This window comes from Nyctereutes procyonoides, unplaced genomic scaffold (assembly GCF_905146905.1).
Source record: "Nyctereutes procyonoides isolate TBG_1078 unplaced genomic scaffold, NYPRO_anot_genome, whole genome shotgun sequence".
Lineage (NCBI taxonomy): Eukaryota > Metazoa > Chordata > Mammalia > Carnivora > Canidae > Nyctereutes > Nyctereutes procyonoides.
The window spans coordinates 56,519,407-56,532,340 of record NW_026575049.1 but is presented as its reverse complement, the minus strand read 5'-3'; the positions used below and the strand labels follow the sequence as shown (position 1 = coordinate 56,532,340).

The following is a 12,934-nucleotide window of genomic DNA, read 5'->3' as shown; positions in this document are numbered from 1 at the left end:
TCAAGATTCCCCATACACCCTCCACAATTCCCAATATTCCTTCACTTTACTCACAATTTCCCTTTGCCTAAAATGTCATTTCCCACCCCATCACTTTCTTCCTATCCCTCAGGGTCCACCTGAAAAGTAACTGCTCCAACACAGCTGTTTCTGATCCCTCTAGTAGGAATTACGGTCTCCTCTGTTCCCTTAAAGATTTCTGTTTACATGGATAAACAGTCCACTCTCTGCCAGGTACTATAATTTACTTATACACATTTTCTTTGTTTTATAAGACTAAGTCCTCAAGGGTAGGAACCTTGTGTCTTGTTAAGCCCTATGCTGCTCCACCTCTCAAATTCCTGGTGTGTTATCTTGTATAAAGTGGGTAGTCAGTAAATACTAAGAGAGGGAATAAACGTATGAAAATGGCAAGTGTTTGAGGTGTGGCAATACTGGGTGAAGTACTTAACTCGGGACAGACAACAAAGAGAATACACAGGATGGCTTTTAACTGATAATCAGGCTCTTTTTCAAAATGCATTCACATGTGTGCCTTCTATCTTCCTGGCAGCCCTGTGTGAGGCAGGATTATTTTTCTTAAAGATAAGAACAGTAGGGCACAGAGCTGGAAAGCTTCCTGCCCAACATCACCAAGGCAGCCTATGGCAGTGGGGGCCAGGACAACAGCTACTGTTTCCACCCCAGTAGTCCCTGTGGCCAACTGTGTATCTGCTCAGCCCCATCCACACATGCCCCAAGGAGAAAGAAATGGGGGAGAAGGAAACACACACACACACACACACACACACACACACACAAAATGTTAACAGAACTGTGAAGATATGAGCAGGTAAAAACCTTGTGGTTTTGTAATTTGTCTGCAATTACATCTTAGCTGATGCTTTCCGGGGCACCAGGCGACTAACAATAGCTAAGGACAACTAATAATCAAGGTCAAACCCACAGGATAAGTGACATCAACTGCCTTTTTTTAGCTCCTTGTCTTGTGATCTGGGGAACATCTATCCCCTTTTTCATACTGGGAAGTGATTAGAAAGATTAACTAATGAGCAAGTTATTAAAAAAAAAGAAAAAGGTTATTTAGCACAAAGAGCTACGGCTGAGGAAAAATGTCTTCCCATAATTAAGGTAGAGGTTAAGAAGGAAGATTAATCACAGCGTAAGGAATTTTAGTTTTCTGTTTATATTAAGAAATCATTTAGTGAGTTAGCACAAAGATAATTTTATCTCAGCTTCCTGTATAGCGAACATACCACTGAATCTGATGCACTGGAAAATAGCAAGGCTGCCTGGCAGCCTCATGACCTCAATCTGCCCTTGGGGAGTTAAACTTCCTGTTCTATATTTATAAGAACTTTAAACTTTCACTTGGTTTTCTCTCTCTAGTAGTTGCTAAGAGCTGTGATCTAAAAAGTTCCAGCACTATGAACAAATACTCTTATATTTCAAATGCTCTTCAAAGTAAGACAAAGTACCTTTGAGAGCTCACACTAAAAGCCTGGAATTAGGATTTTGTTAAAGGAGCTATACAACCTGGGGGACTGCCCCACCCAGGTCAGCTCCATGTTGCCTGCAGTCAGTCTTTGGGGTCCTGTTGCAGGGACTGGGAGTAGAGAGAGCATTTCTAGGCAGAGCACGGGAGGCTGCGCCTCCAGACAGGCAGCCCGAAGAAAGGACTGGGAGTCCTAATCCTTCTTCCACCAGCACATTTCCCCCTTCCTGATGCACCATACTCAGGCTCTTCTTACTCAGCAAACACTGCACGGCCCCCTACACGTCCTCCCACCCCACTCCCACCCCCTGGTCTATACCCACTCATCCCGAGGCTGCTTGCCACCTTGGAATGAACACAGGCCAACAAGCATTCATTGATCACCTAGAGCAGGTTCCCTTCCTTGAGCATACCTGCTAAGAACTTCAGTGACTGCTGAACAACCTCTATAAATTTTGAGTGGTAGGGCTCCACCCCAGCTTTCCAGGGATAGTTCCTATTATTACTCTAAACACCACTCCCAAAGAACTGTTAGTCCCCAAATACACCTTCCTCGTTCCCGGTTCTGCACTTCTGCTCGTGCAAGTGCCTCTGCCTAGCAAGCCCTTTCCTTCTGAACACATTTAAATCATACTTGTCGTTTCAAGGCCTTTTCAAATATAATCCTGTGCACAAATCCTCAAGTAATTCTCACACCACAACGAAGCTCCTCTCTCTTCAATAATTCCTGAGGCATGCTGCACAAATAGAACTGACAGGAAGTAGTTAGCCCCTCACTACTAGAGATGCTAAAAGCCCCCTTTCATTTCTCGAGGTCTTACCTTCTGGATCCAACAGCTTAGTGAGGCCAAGGTGCTGCTCTGCCAAGTTAAATGCATTTTGCAGATTGTAGTGTGCATTGGATTTCTTTAGTTTGTCAAAATCTATCAGGTCAGGCCTATGCAGAACAACAGTGGAACATGACAAAAACCATGGGTTGAAAAGACATGTGACCAATAAACACGATCATTACTGCAAAAGGCAGAAATCACGCCTTAGCAGAGTAAACTCTGGAATATTATTTAATCATCAAACAATGAAACCTGATTTTTGAACAAACATTTCAAAGTTTATTAAGACAGCTGAAGATAATGGGCAAACTTGTTTGTTTGGGAGAATTTACATATTCTCTTACATTTTCCTCACATGGAATGCAGGAATTCCCACCGTGGTGCAACATCTAAGGCAATGGATATGAGGATCAAAAGTCACCCAGGTATGGACAGAAGAATGTTGGCATTCTACCCCAAAACTGCTAGTATGGTTTCTAAGAACACGACTCACCGGTGTTTGTGTATCAGTGCATTGAAGGCCATGCCGTCCCTCCAACTAGTGGTGAAATTGTGAATGTTGACGTTCGGGTACCTAACAAAGACAAAGCACAAGAGAATTACCAAATAAAGATTTATAGTTTTATAAATGCAGTGTTTAAGAAAAAGTCTGTAAGTACTATAAAAATGAGAGGCAATGAATATTAAAAGGACAATCAAATCAGAATAAATACTGCTTCAACTTCAGCTTGCTATAAAAATAAAGTACATATCCTCATGGCTTCGGCTTCTCTTTCTTGGTAAGTCAGTCGGACAAAAGATGTGCATTGGGTCTTAGACTTAAGACACCATGCTTACAAAAGGAAAAATGACCACAATCCAGACACCTCTGAGACCTCTCTGCCCCTGCCAGCAAAGATACCAGGACCCTGCAGGGATCAAGGCAGACAGAAAGGAAGCAGCTGGGATTACCTGTTCATGAGACACTCAACTCTTCTACACTGTTTACAGACTTTGTATCTGTGGTTGATTAAAGGCTTATAACTAAGTTGATACCCTTATTAGGCATATCCTCTTTATTATGAGTTCCATACTTACCATTAATTGATCATGTTCATTACAGTTATAACTGTTCTTCTCAAAGTAGTTCTAACAGCAACTCTCTAGTTAACCTAGTACAAAATCAGTTCTTAGTACCATGAGCCCCAACAATTTCAGTGAGTAACAGAACAGATGCAGTTCCCCAAAAAAGTATTTTCACTAAAATTTCAATGGAAGAATAAAGGGAAAGAAAACGGAGACAGGTAATGTATATAGACTACTCTTAAGTTGACTGTACAAAACCTCCCCAAAGCAGAAAATAATAAAAGGAGGAGAAAACCCACAATTGCTTTTTTAAAATATCATGGATGTGATTCTTTAACATGGTTTCAGGGTTTTAAAATTCAAGATATACTGCTCTCTGGAGCTTCCTTAATAAAGAGAGGGAAACTGACTGTGGAGATGACAGGTCCAGAATATCAATCAGAACTCCTTCCATGCTGTGAGCTAGCTGAAATGTCAGTTATCAACTGCTTACGACATAACAAGACTTCTTGATGGAAGTAGCGGAAGAGATAGTTGTCAACACCTCAGAAGTGATGACTGCAGCGGGACTCTGTCCTGGGTGCAGTGGCCCCTGAACCCCTGTGAGTTCACACTCACCCAGCTGTCTTCATCTGGCACCACAACAGCAATGCATCCTTGGCAGATTTCTTCTCTTTGTTGTCTTCAGTTTCTACACTGATATCCTGGATCTAAGAATTCACAAAGATGTATTAGCCGAATAGATGGGTCAGCTGCCTAATGGCAGTCACAGAAAAGCAGATCTATATACATGAAAAATAAGCTTCAGATCACAACCTAGCTGTGCAGACTATCTACTGTGCCAAAGCAAACTGCTTTCTTCAAGGTTTATCTCACAGAAACACCAACTAGGTTTTCTACTTTGCACAGAGAGAAGTAGTGAATACTACTTACCTGCATGACTTCCCAGAAACCCCCTTTAGGGGTCATTGCTAACCTCAAAATAGCCCATCTTTCCAACTACAAGTGCTCACCATAAACACCCTGCACCTCATCATACCCCAGAAAAATATCTGGTTCTAGTTTGTTATAACCAAATATTTTTTCACATTAGGGTGCACATCCTCCATTGATGAGGACAGTATATTTACCTTTTCCTAAAAGTTGACCCAAATTCTCAGAGAAGTCACACACATGGTGGGCTTCCATGGTCTGTGGTATAGTTTTAATGTCTGGTTCCCTCAAACTCTTATGCTGAAATCTGAACTCCCAAAGGTAACAGTATTAGGAGGTAGGATCCTAGCAGAGGGTAGGATCCTCATCAATAGGATTAGTGCCTTATAAAAAAGGCCCTAGAGAAATTCTTGGTTATCTTCCACCATGTGAGGACACAGTGAGAAGTCTGCCATCCAGAATAGGACCCTTCCCAGATCATGCTGGCGTGGCCTCAGACTTAGCTTCCAGGACTATGGGAAATGAATTTCTATTGTTTGTAAGCTACCTTGTCTGTGCTGTTTTGTTATAGCAGCTCGAATGGACTAAGAGAGTCTGCATTCATAAGCCACTCATGGAGAGCATAAAAACTACACTATACACTGGCACCAACGTCTGACTGCCTAAATCTAAAAACAGGCTCTACCACCTATTTTATGGCACTAGGCAAGCTCCTTAGCTTCCCATCTGAGGAACAGCAACAGCAACAATGGCTGTCTCATGGCGCTACTGCATACTTAAAATGAAGAAGGTAAATGAAGTGCTGAGCTCATAATAAGGAACTTTAAAAGTTAGCTCTTTGGATTAGAGACTGTCCTACCAGTTATGTGATTTTAGACAAATGCTCTAAATACCGCTTGACTTTAAATTCTTGCCTATAATACTACAATGTGGGACAAGGATTGGGCATAAATGGTATTGGTCTAGAAGGCCATCTGTCATTTTTTTTAGCTTTAGCTATTCCAAGCTTTCCTCTCCTGGTCTGTAATGGTCCTTCCCATTTAATCTAAACACATGCCCCAGAATCTTTTTTGGAAGAGAGGTAAGAAGAGGGTAAAACATATAAATATAAGATTAAAAAGTCAGAAACTTTCAACTAGGAAAAATACCTAGAAGTTGAAATAATTATACTTCTAAGAAATAATCCTTTTTTGACTGTGATAGGTGTATGAAGTGTAAGTCTGCATAAACTTCAAACTCTATTATTAGAATCATTAGTTCCTGTGCAGAAAGTAAATGTGAAAGAATAACCTAATTCAAGGAGTAAGACACAGACTCATCCGGAAAGGCAGGTGGAATTCTACACATTAACCCCTGTCGACCTTCTTACGCTTCTGTGTGAAGAAGGGACTCTATTTCCAGACTTGGCATTTAGAGACACAGTATAGCCTTCTGAAATGAAGACAGCTCCCTATTCACACGAGGCAAACTCAAAGACTTTCATTTCAGTTTCCCACAACATCCTTTTACTCTTTTCTAAAGCGACAGTAGAATAAAACCTGTATGTCATGTTTAGTATTTAATGGATACCTGCTATGCACAGACAGGGCAGGACACGTCCTGGGAGCTCTGGACAGACACACACACACACACACACACACACACACGTGCACACATACGCATTGGGAATGTAAGACAAGGCTGTATAATATTCAGGAGCTGGAGGAGAAAGAGAGAGATCTCTGGAGAATACGGGGAGGCTTTCAGAGAAGGCAGAAAGTGAGCTGGGCCTTGGCTGATGTAGAATCAATACATATTTGTGGAATGAGCGAACATTTAATACAGCTGCTAGAGAAAGCCAGGTCACAAAGACACCAACACTGCAGGCCATGCAGTGACATCAACAGCCTATCTTGCCTCAAAGGAAAGAGAAAAAGTACATATCAGCATTTACAAGTTCAAGTACAGAAAAAGACAAGCTGTCAGGAAGCTAATTAGTCAATGACTCAACTCAATTCATGCTGAGAATCCTGGAAAGGGCTGCATGTGCCAGCTAACCAATACAGGCAATGACCCGATGTGAAGAGAGGCCACCATCAGGATGCCCTTCCACGCTCTGATTACTACAGGCCAAGGCAAGAGAAATAGACCTTTTTACTCTACGAAACAGGTGAAGCTCAGAGGGTCCTACTAATTCCACCTCTGCTGGCCTAAGAATGAGTGCTATAATTAATGAATTTAATGGTATTCACTCCATTTTCAAATCATTTAGGAACTAAACTAAACCTACATTGAGTTCTGTTTGCAAAACAGTCATTGACTGTTATAATTAACTCCATTCATGATGTCATCTTCAACAGCGGTTCTCTCCTCAGAACCATTTAACTGGAATCACTGGGACTAAGACCTAGGGAATCTGAATTAGTAAAAAGCTATCCCAAGGCCTTAGAGGATCATGGAGGCTTGGGAACCACCAATTCAGGGAGTTTCTTTGGATAGTGCTGTTTTAGCTCCTACCCCTCCCCTCCCACATACACACCCAGAACACTGTTAACTCAAACCCACTCCCAGGGGAAATGAGAAAACGACTGGTTACACGCTGATTTCAGAGTTTTAGGAAGAATACAAAGAGAACTATAATTTGATTTGTTTTTGCCCTTTTTTGGTGAGATTTTTATTTAGCCAGAAAAATCAATCAGACTTTCTATCAAAGGGGTGGAGCAGGAAGGAAAGGCACAGAGAACAGAGCCACCCAGGAGACAGGACTGTTAGGACATTTGTTTGCAGAGTAACCTGACGCTTTGGTAAGAAGTGTTTCCTGCATTTCAATTCTAATTGAAAAGCATGAGCATGAAGCACTGCATGAAGAAAGAACCAGTAAACAGGTCAAAGGTGCTTCACCAGTGCTGAAATTCTGAGCTCTCTCTTAAAGGGTCAGAAGCAAGCACTGCAGTTCCAACTGGCTTCGTAATTCTGGATAAGGTTCCTCCCTTTCCTCACAACGTGAAGAAATTGGACAGAATGACCTTGAGAATATGTTCTGGCTTAGAGTACTTCTATACTTAAAGCCTTCCCTTGAGTATAACAAACCCATAAAATTCTCATCGATTCAAACAAGCCTAAGGCTTTTGCACATTTCCCCCTGAAAACTGCTTCCTTGCATCCAAAGGAGAATAAGAGCGAAAAAGGAGCTCACCCTGTGTCATAAACCTAAAAATATTCCATGATACATGCTACGTTTTGGTGAAGTTCAGCCAGTCTAGGGCCAGTAAGCTAGCATCAACCACATCTTTCTATCTTTGCTCCTGAAGGCCACACCAGGCATTTGGAAGAGGTACCAGACAAGTGATGGGCAGGGATGTGGCCCAGAAACTTCCTTATCTGACAAGAAAACTTCTCAGGAAAAGCTGCCATGTGCCTACAGGTGGCTACATGTAACATACAGCTCCACACACCTGATTCTGGGATGCCGTTTCAACCTGGTCTTCTTGATCCCTCTGGAATGGGGAGAATCCTGAGACCAAGTGTCCTTACCTGGAAGCGCAGGATGATGGTCCAGATGAGGCCGAGGGTCAGCCGGTGGTTCCCATCGACAATGTCATGGGAGCCCATATTCTCAAGATGGACTCTCTGCTCCTTCAGGAACTGAAGGGCTTTGTCCACATTCTCCAGACAGTGGATGCGCATCCGTCCCTTGGTGGGTTTAGGCTAGAAATGGGAGAACAGAAGGTGGAAACATCATACAACAGTGCAGAGAAAGGCTAGGAACTGCTTCCTAGAGTTTGCATGTGCCCATTCGTGCAGTAGTCTCCTACCGAAACCAAAATATTAAAAAATCTGTGTGCTTACTCAGGACAAGGACAGTATTTACATCTTTACAAGAGAAAAGTTTACAGGCAGCCTGGGTGGCTCGGTGGTTTGGCGCCACCTTTGGCTCAGGGTGTATGATCCTAGGGATGGAGTCCCATGCTGGGCTCCCTGATGGGGCCTGCTTCTCCCTCTGCCTGTGTCTCTGCCTCTCTCTCTCTCTCTCTCTCCCCCTCTTTCTCTCTCTCTCTCTCATGGATAAATAAATAAAATCTTAAAAAAAAAGAGAAAAGCTTACTTAAGGGATGGTGGTCACTCTTCAGAGGTTTGCTTAATCACGCAAGGAACACAACTTACAAATGAGCACAGAAGCTAGAAGGTCAGACAGAAAGGAACCCCGTCTCCATGAAAGATTTCAGAGCTACTGTTGCCACCCAGTTTCCTATAGATGCATGGCAAACACCCCTGACGATTTTTCTGACAGCTCTAAACATAAAAATAGATTTGCTACTTGCGGGTCCGGGCTGTTTCCTAAGGCTGGCTCAAAATGAAAAGGGGACACGCTACCAAATGAGGAGAATTTCCAAGTAGCAGTTTCACGATAGTTGTGGAGGGCTGAGACAAAGGGTGACTCACAGAGAAGGATAAAAGAAAAGACAGTATGAGAGCAGTCTAATTTGAATACCCCAATGTCTCTTCTTATATCCAAACCAAGATGCTCGGGGAAGGTGAATATTTTTAATAAATGAAGAAAAGATCAAGACACACGCACAGGAAATTCTCCATGGGTCTCAAGCAAGCTCATGCCCCCACTGCCTGGCCTGGCTCTGTCTTCCTCTCCTTTCTATTTCCCAGCATAGCCCCGCTAGCTTTGGCTGCCCCTCAAGCGGACGCTTCTTTCAGCTGTCCTGGGGCCTTTCCCTCTCATCTCTTTTCAACAACTGTGCACCTGACTAGGAAGACAGCTGTCAGCCCGCTGACTAGTGTGGCTTCAATCCCCAAGTGTCTTGGCGTCTAGGCCTGAAGAGCAATGAGGACAGGGCCATCCTACTAACTGTAGCACACAGTCCCCAAGTGTGCCTTGAAGGGTGAGAGGAGCAATGTGGATAGAATCCGAAGGGGCTAAAGAGGAGAGGAACAGAGAGTAGACTGGAGGGCTGTCACTATCTTCCCAGGCTCCATCAGGTATAACCACTCTTTTTTTCAGAATGATCTTGAAAAACTCAAATGCAAACACACAAGACCTTCCAAGCCTCTATTCTCTCTCAAAATCTCAATGGAACATGTGTTCCTTCCCACATGAATGTGGGTACAAGGTTTAAGTGGGGGAGGATGATGATAAAGGTCCATTTCCCTGCAGGTTGACTAAGTCTAATGCCACATCACAGGGACCCCATGTGGGAGCTACCAGCCATGCCAGATGAGCTATGGATGGTTCACTGCAGACCCAGATGCAACTCAGGTCCCTGAAAAGCATCAGCCATTGGAAACACCAGGGCATAAGACACAGGAAGGAACTAGAAAAAAAAAAAAATTTTAGACAAACCTCTTCTGGTTAAAGATCAGACTCCTTCAAATGGTTAAAAAACAAACTTCATGAACTTCCAAAAGTCAGGGGGAAAAAAGGGAACACTTTCAGGAACCACTCCTCTTTTTTGCAATTCTCCCCAAATCAATCCAAGATTGGGGCAGAGGGAAGAACTCCCTCTCCCTAAAATTTCCTACTGCTCATGCCTTTTATCTTTTCAATCATCAAATATGAGCAAACCAGCCCTATGCAATATGCTTCAGTTGGACAATTGGGCAGAGAATACAGCAACCATGCTGTTGAAATGCCTGTATTCGTTAAAATTTTCCCGCTTTCTAGCAAATCAGAGCCTCACTTCTCAACTGTTTACCCATAAATGGTTAGAATACCAATAATTATCTCAAAGGGCTGCTACACATAAAGGAAATGGTAAACTAATCATTATGGCATTCTCAAACACACATAATGTCTCTCTACTAGCAAAGAGTACCTCAAGTATTTTCCTCCCAGCAATTCTACTTACTTAAAAAAGAAGGACTCTCCTCTTTCCCTGTGTTTAGATATAGTATACCTCTCCAGAGGCAACAGGAAATATTTAGGTTCTAGACAGAACTTTCCCACTGAGAAGTTGACATACTTCAAGTGAAAGGCAAGCTTGCTTGCTCCCTTTCCAACCAGGGCCACACAGAATGGCTCCTGCAAAGAAGGGTGGCGAGAAGAAGGGCCATTCTGCCCCCCCCCCCCAACGAGGCAGTGACCAGAGAATACACCATCAACGTTCTCAAGCACATCCATGGAGTGGATTTCAAGAAGTGCATGCACCACCCTCAGGAGCTCAGAGATCTGGAAATCTGCCATGAAGGAGATGGGAACTCCAGATGTGCGCATTGACACCAGGCTCAACAAAGCTGTCTCAGCCAAAGGAATCAGTAATGTTCCATACCGTACCCGTGTGCAGTTATCCAGAAAAGGTAACGAGGATGAAGATTCACCAAACAAGCTCCATACGCTGGTTACCTACATACCCGTCACTACTTTCAAAAATCTACAGTTAACGTGGATGAGAACTAATTACTGATTGTCAAATAGAGGTACGAAACCACTTCGAAAGGTAAGCTCAACACCAGGAGAAAATATGCCTTCAAACAGTGATAACGATAATACTGTTCCTCTAATACTGACACCCCAAATTAAATTCTGGACTGCAATGAAAAGAAAGAGTGGTAGAGAAAAACATGGCTGGCTGGTGTCCAGATGGAGGGGGAAAAGGATGTGAAAGTACCCGAACCTTGACACTTAAGTGAGAATGAGAACCCTGTAGTTCAAAGCTCATTAGGAAACAAGTCTGAGAAACAGGATTTACAGACATTTTAAATGTTATTACTGTGCTGCAGCCACTGATTCAAACTGGGCTAACTGCTACCCAGTAACAATTAGTGGACGTGCTTTACCACCTCACTCACTGTACCACCTTCACGTTTCTCAACACTTCCCCACATTTCAACTCAGTTGAAGCTTACTCATCTTCACTGGCACAAGTCACTCCTTTTAAACCAAAGAAATAAATAAGACATGATGAGATTAAGTGATACACTGGTGGCCCGACAGGAGGGGGAGTAAGGACCAGGACTAAGACCTAAGGATATCAGCTGCCAGGTCTCCTGTTGTGTTTGCTTCAGAGAGGGCTGCTAGCATGTTTTAGGGCACAGCAAGATGGGCAAGTTCAGGGAGCAATGGTTAAAGGAAATTAATCTTAAGAAGTATGAATGATCTCACAGAGCAGTACACTGAAACAAACTGGTCACCAGAACTGCAGAGCTCCCAAGATCTAACAATTCTCAGCTGCCACTGACTGAGCAACTCAACTCCGTTAACCTCTTTGTGAGGGGGTTAAGAACAGTTATCACATTTAATCCTCACAGTAACACTGTACGATAATCACCACATTACAGAGGGGAATACGCTGGTTTAGACAGATGGGAGTAATCCATGAAGCTGGTTCCTAAGTGGCCGGCAAGGACTCCAAAGCTCATTCTCTTCATGCTACACCAAGAACCAAGAGGGGCACATATTGCCACGTGAAAGGAAACAGACTCAGTTCCCATCTGGCAGAGAGTTTTCATTTTTTTAAGAGCTATTTTTATATTACTAAACTTCCATCCTCTTAAAAGGAGAAGAGAGATAACAATGGAGAAAACTGAACACAATGGAACCGGGGGAGGGGTGCAGTCCTCAGTAATAAACACTTTCCTGAAACCACGCCCCAGAGCCACTGATCGTGCCAAGAAAAGGAGTGTCCCCCGTCTTGCCTCCATTCATTGTTGTCATGTTTCCCGTGACACTGGCGCGTTCCCACGGCAACATGTGTGTTTCTGTCCTGTAGGTCATTTCTGAGGCAGCAGCCTGAAATGTCGTTCACGTGGAAACAAGGATCGATACCAGCCCCATATGTGACTCAGAAACACGTGGTGGTGGCAATGGCAGTGGCAGCAGGAGAATGGTTCCTCTGAGGAAATGCCTTTTTTACGGATCCTCCTTTAAATCATTTTAACAAGCTTCCCTGCTCATCCCACACCACGGCCCATGTTCCTGTGTTTTGTAGGCACTTTTCCTGTTTTCCTTCCCAAGGTTCCCTCTGTCCCTTCTAGTCCCAAATCTTTATCAACCATAGCCTCACCCCCAAACCCATCTTTTTTCGGACTCCAAAGGAGTGAAAATTATTGGGCTAAAGAACCACTGCTAGCATCTGACAACACAATTCTAATCGCTTACTAGAGCAACTTGTCGGCACCCTGCCTCAGAGAAGCAGTGTGGCCCTGGGCAAATCATATGTGGACCCAATGCCTTTAGCAAAGAACAAAGGAGCCGGATGGTCTACCACTTTGCCTCCAAGGCCTGCTCATCCTTGAGTTTGAGTCTATTATACCCTGCAGGGTGTCAGGATTTGCAGAAATACAGAATAATCACAATGGCAGGGTTTTGTCAGAGCCTAGAGATGGCAAAGAGAAAACAAATGTTTCCCAGAGCTGATGTGACCTCCTTGAATAAAAGAGGAAGGCAAAGAGGAGGATTTCTTGCAGGGGTTGTTGGTAGGCCCCCTGGGAGCTGGGCCACCCTAGTAACTGCCACTCCCTCAGATTTTCTCTATGGATATCCCAAGTCACCCTGAAGTCACCTTCAAGAGCAATAACTCTCCAAGGGTTGCAGGGTGGACACATCACCAGCTCTGGGAAGCAGGAGAGGCTACCACACACCAGCTGGATGGCCTGGCTGACCCTTATTCTCTCTCAGAACCCA

The 12,934-nt window shown here is 43.6% G+C and overlaps 1 protein-coding gene across 4 annotated transcripts in view; it reads right to left on the bottom strand.

The window, feature by feature from the left end:
• The window catches only part of SPTBN1 (spectrin beta, non-erythrocytic 1), a 199,436-nt gene that overhangs the window by 53,081 nt on the left and 133,421 nt on the right, over positions 1-12,934 (bottom strand). For all 4 annotated transcript variants that reach the window (XM_055329366.1, XM_055329365.1, XM_055329368.1 and 1 more), the window contains 4 exons: positions 7,837-8,010; positions 4,009-4,100; positions 2,819-2,899; positions 2,317-2,432 (listed from right to left, as the gene is read on the bottom strand). In XM_055329366.1, the coding sequence (XP_055185341.1) occupies positions 2,317-2,432; positions 2,819-2,899; positions 4,009-4,100; positions 7,837-8,010 (463 nt within the window). The remainder of the gene's footprint in view (positions 1-2,316; positions 2,433-2,818; positions 2,900-4,008; positions 4,101-7,836; positions 8,011-12,934) is intronic.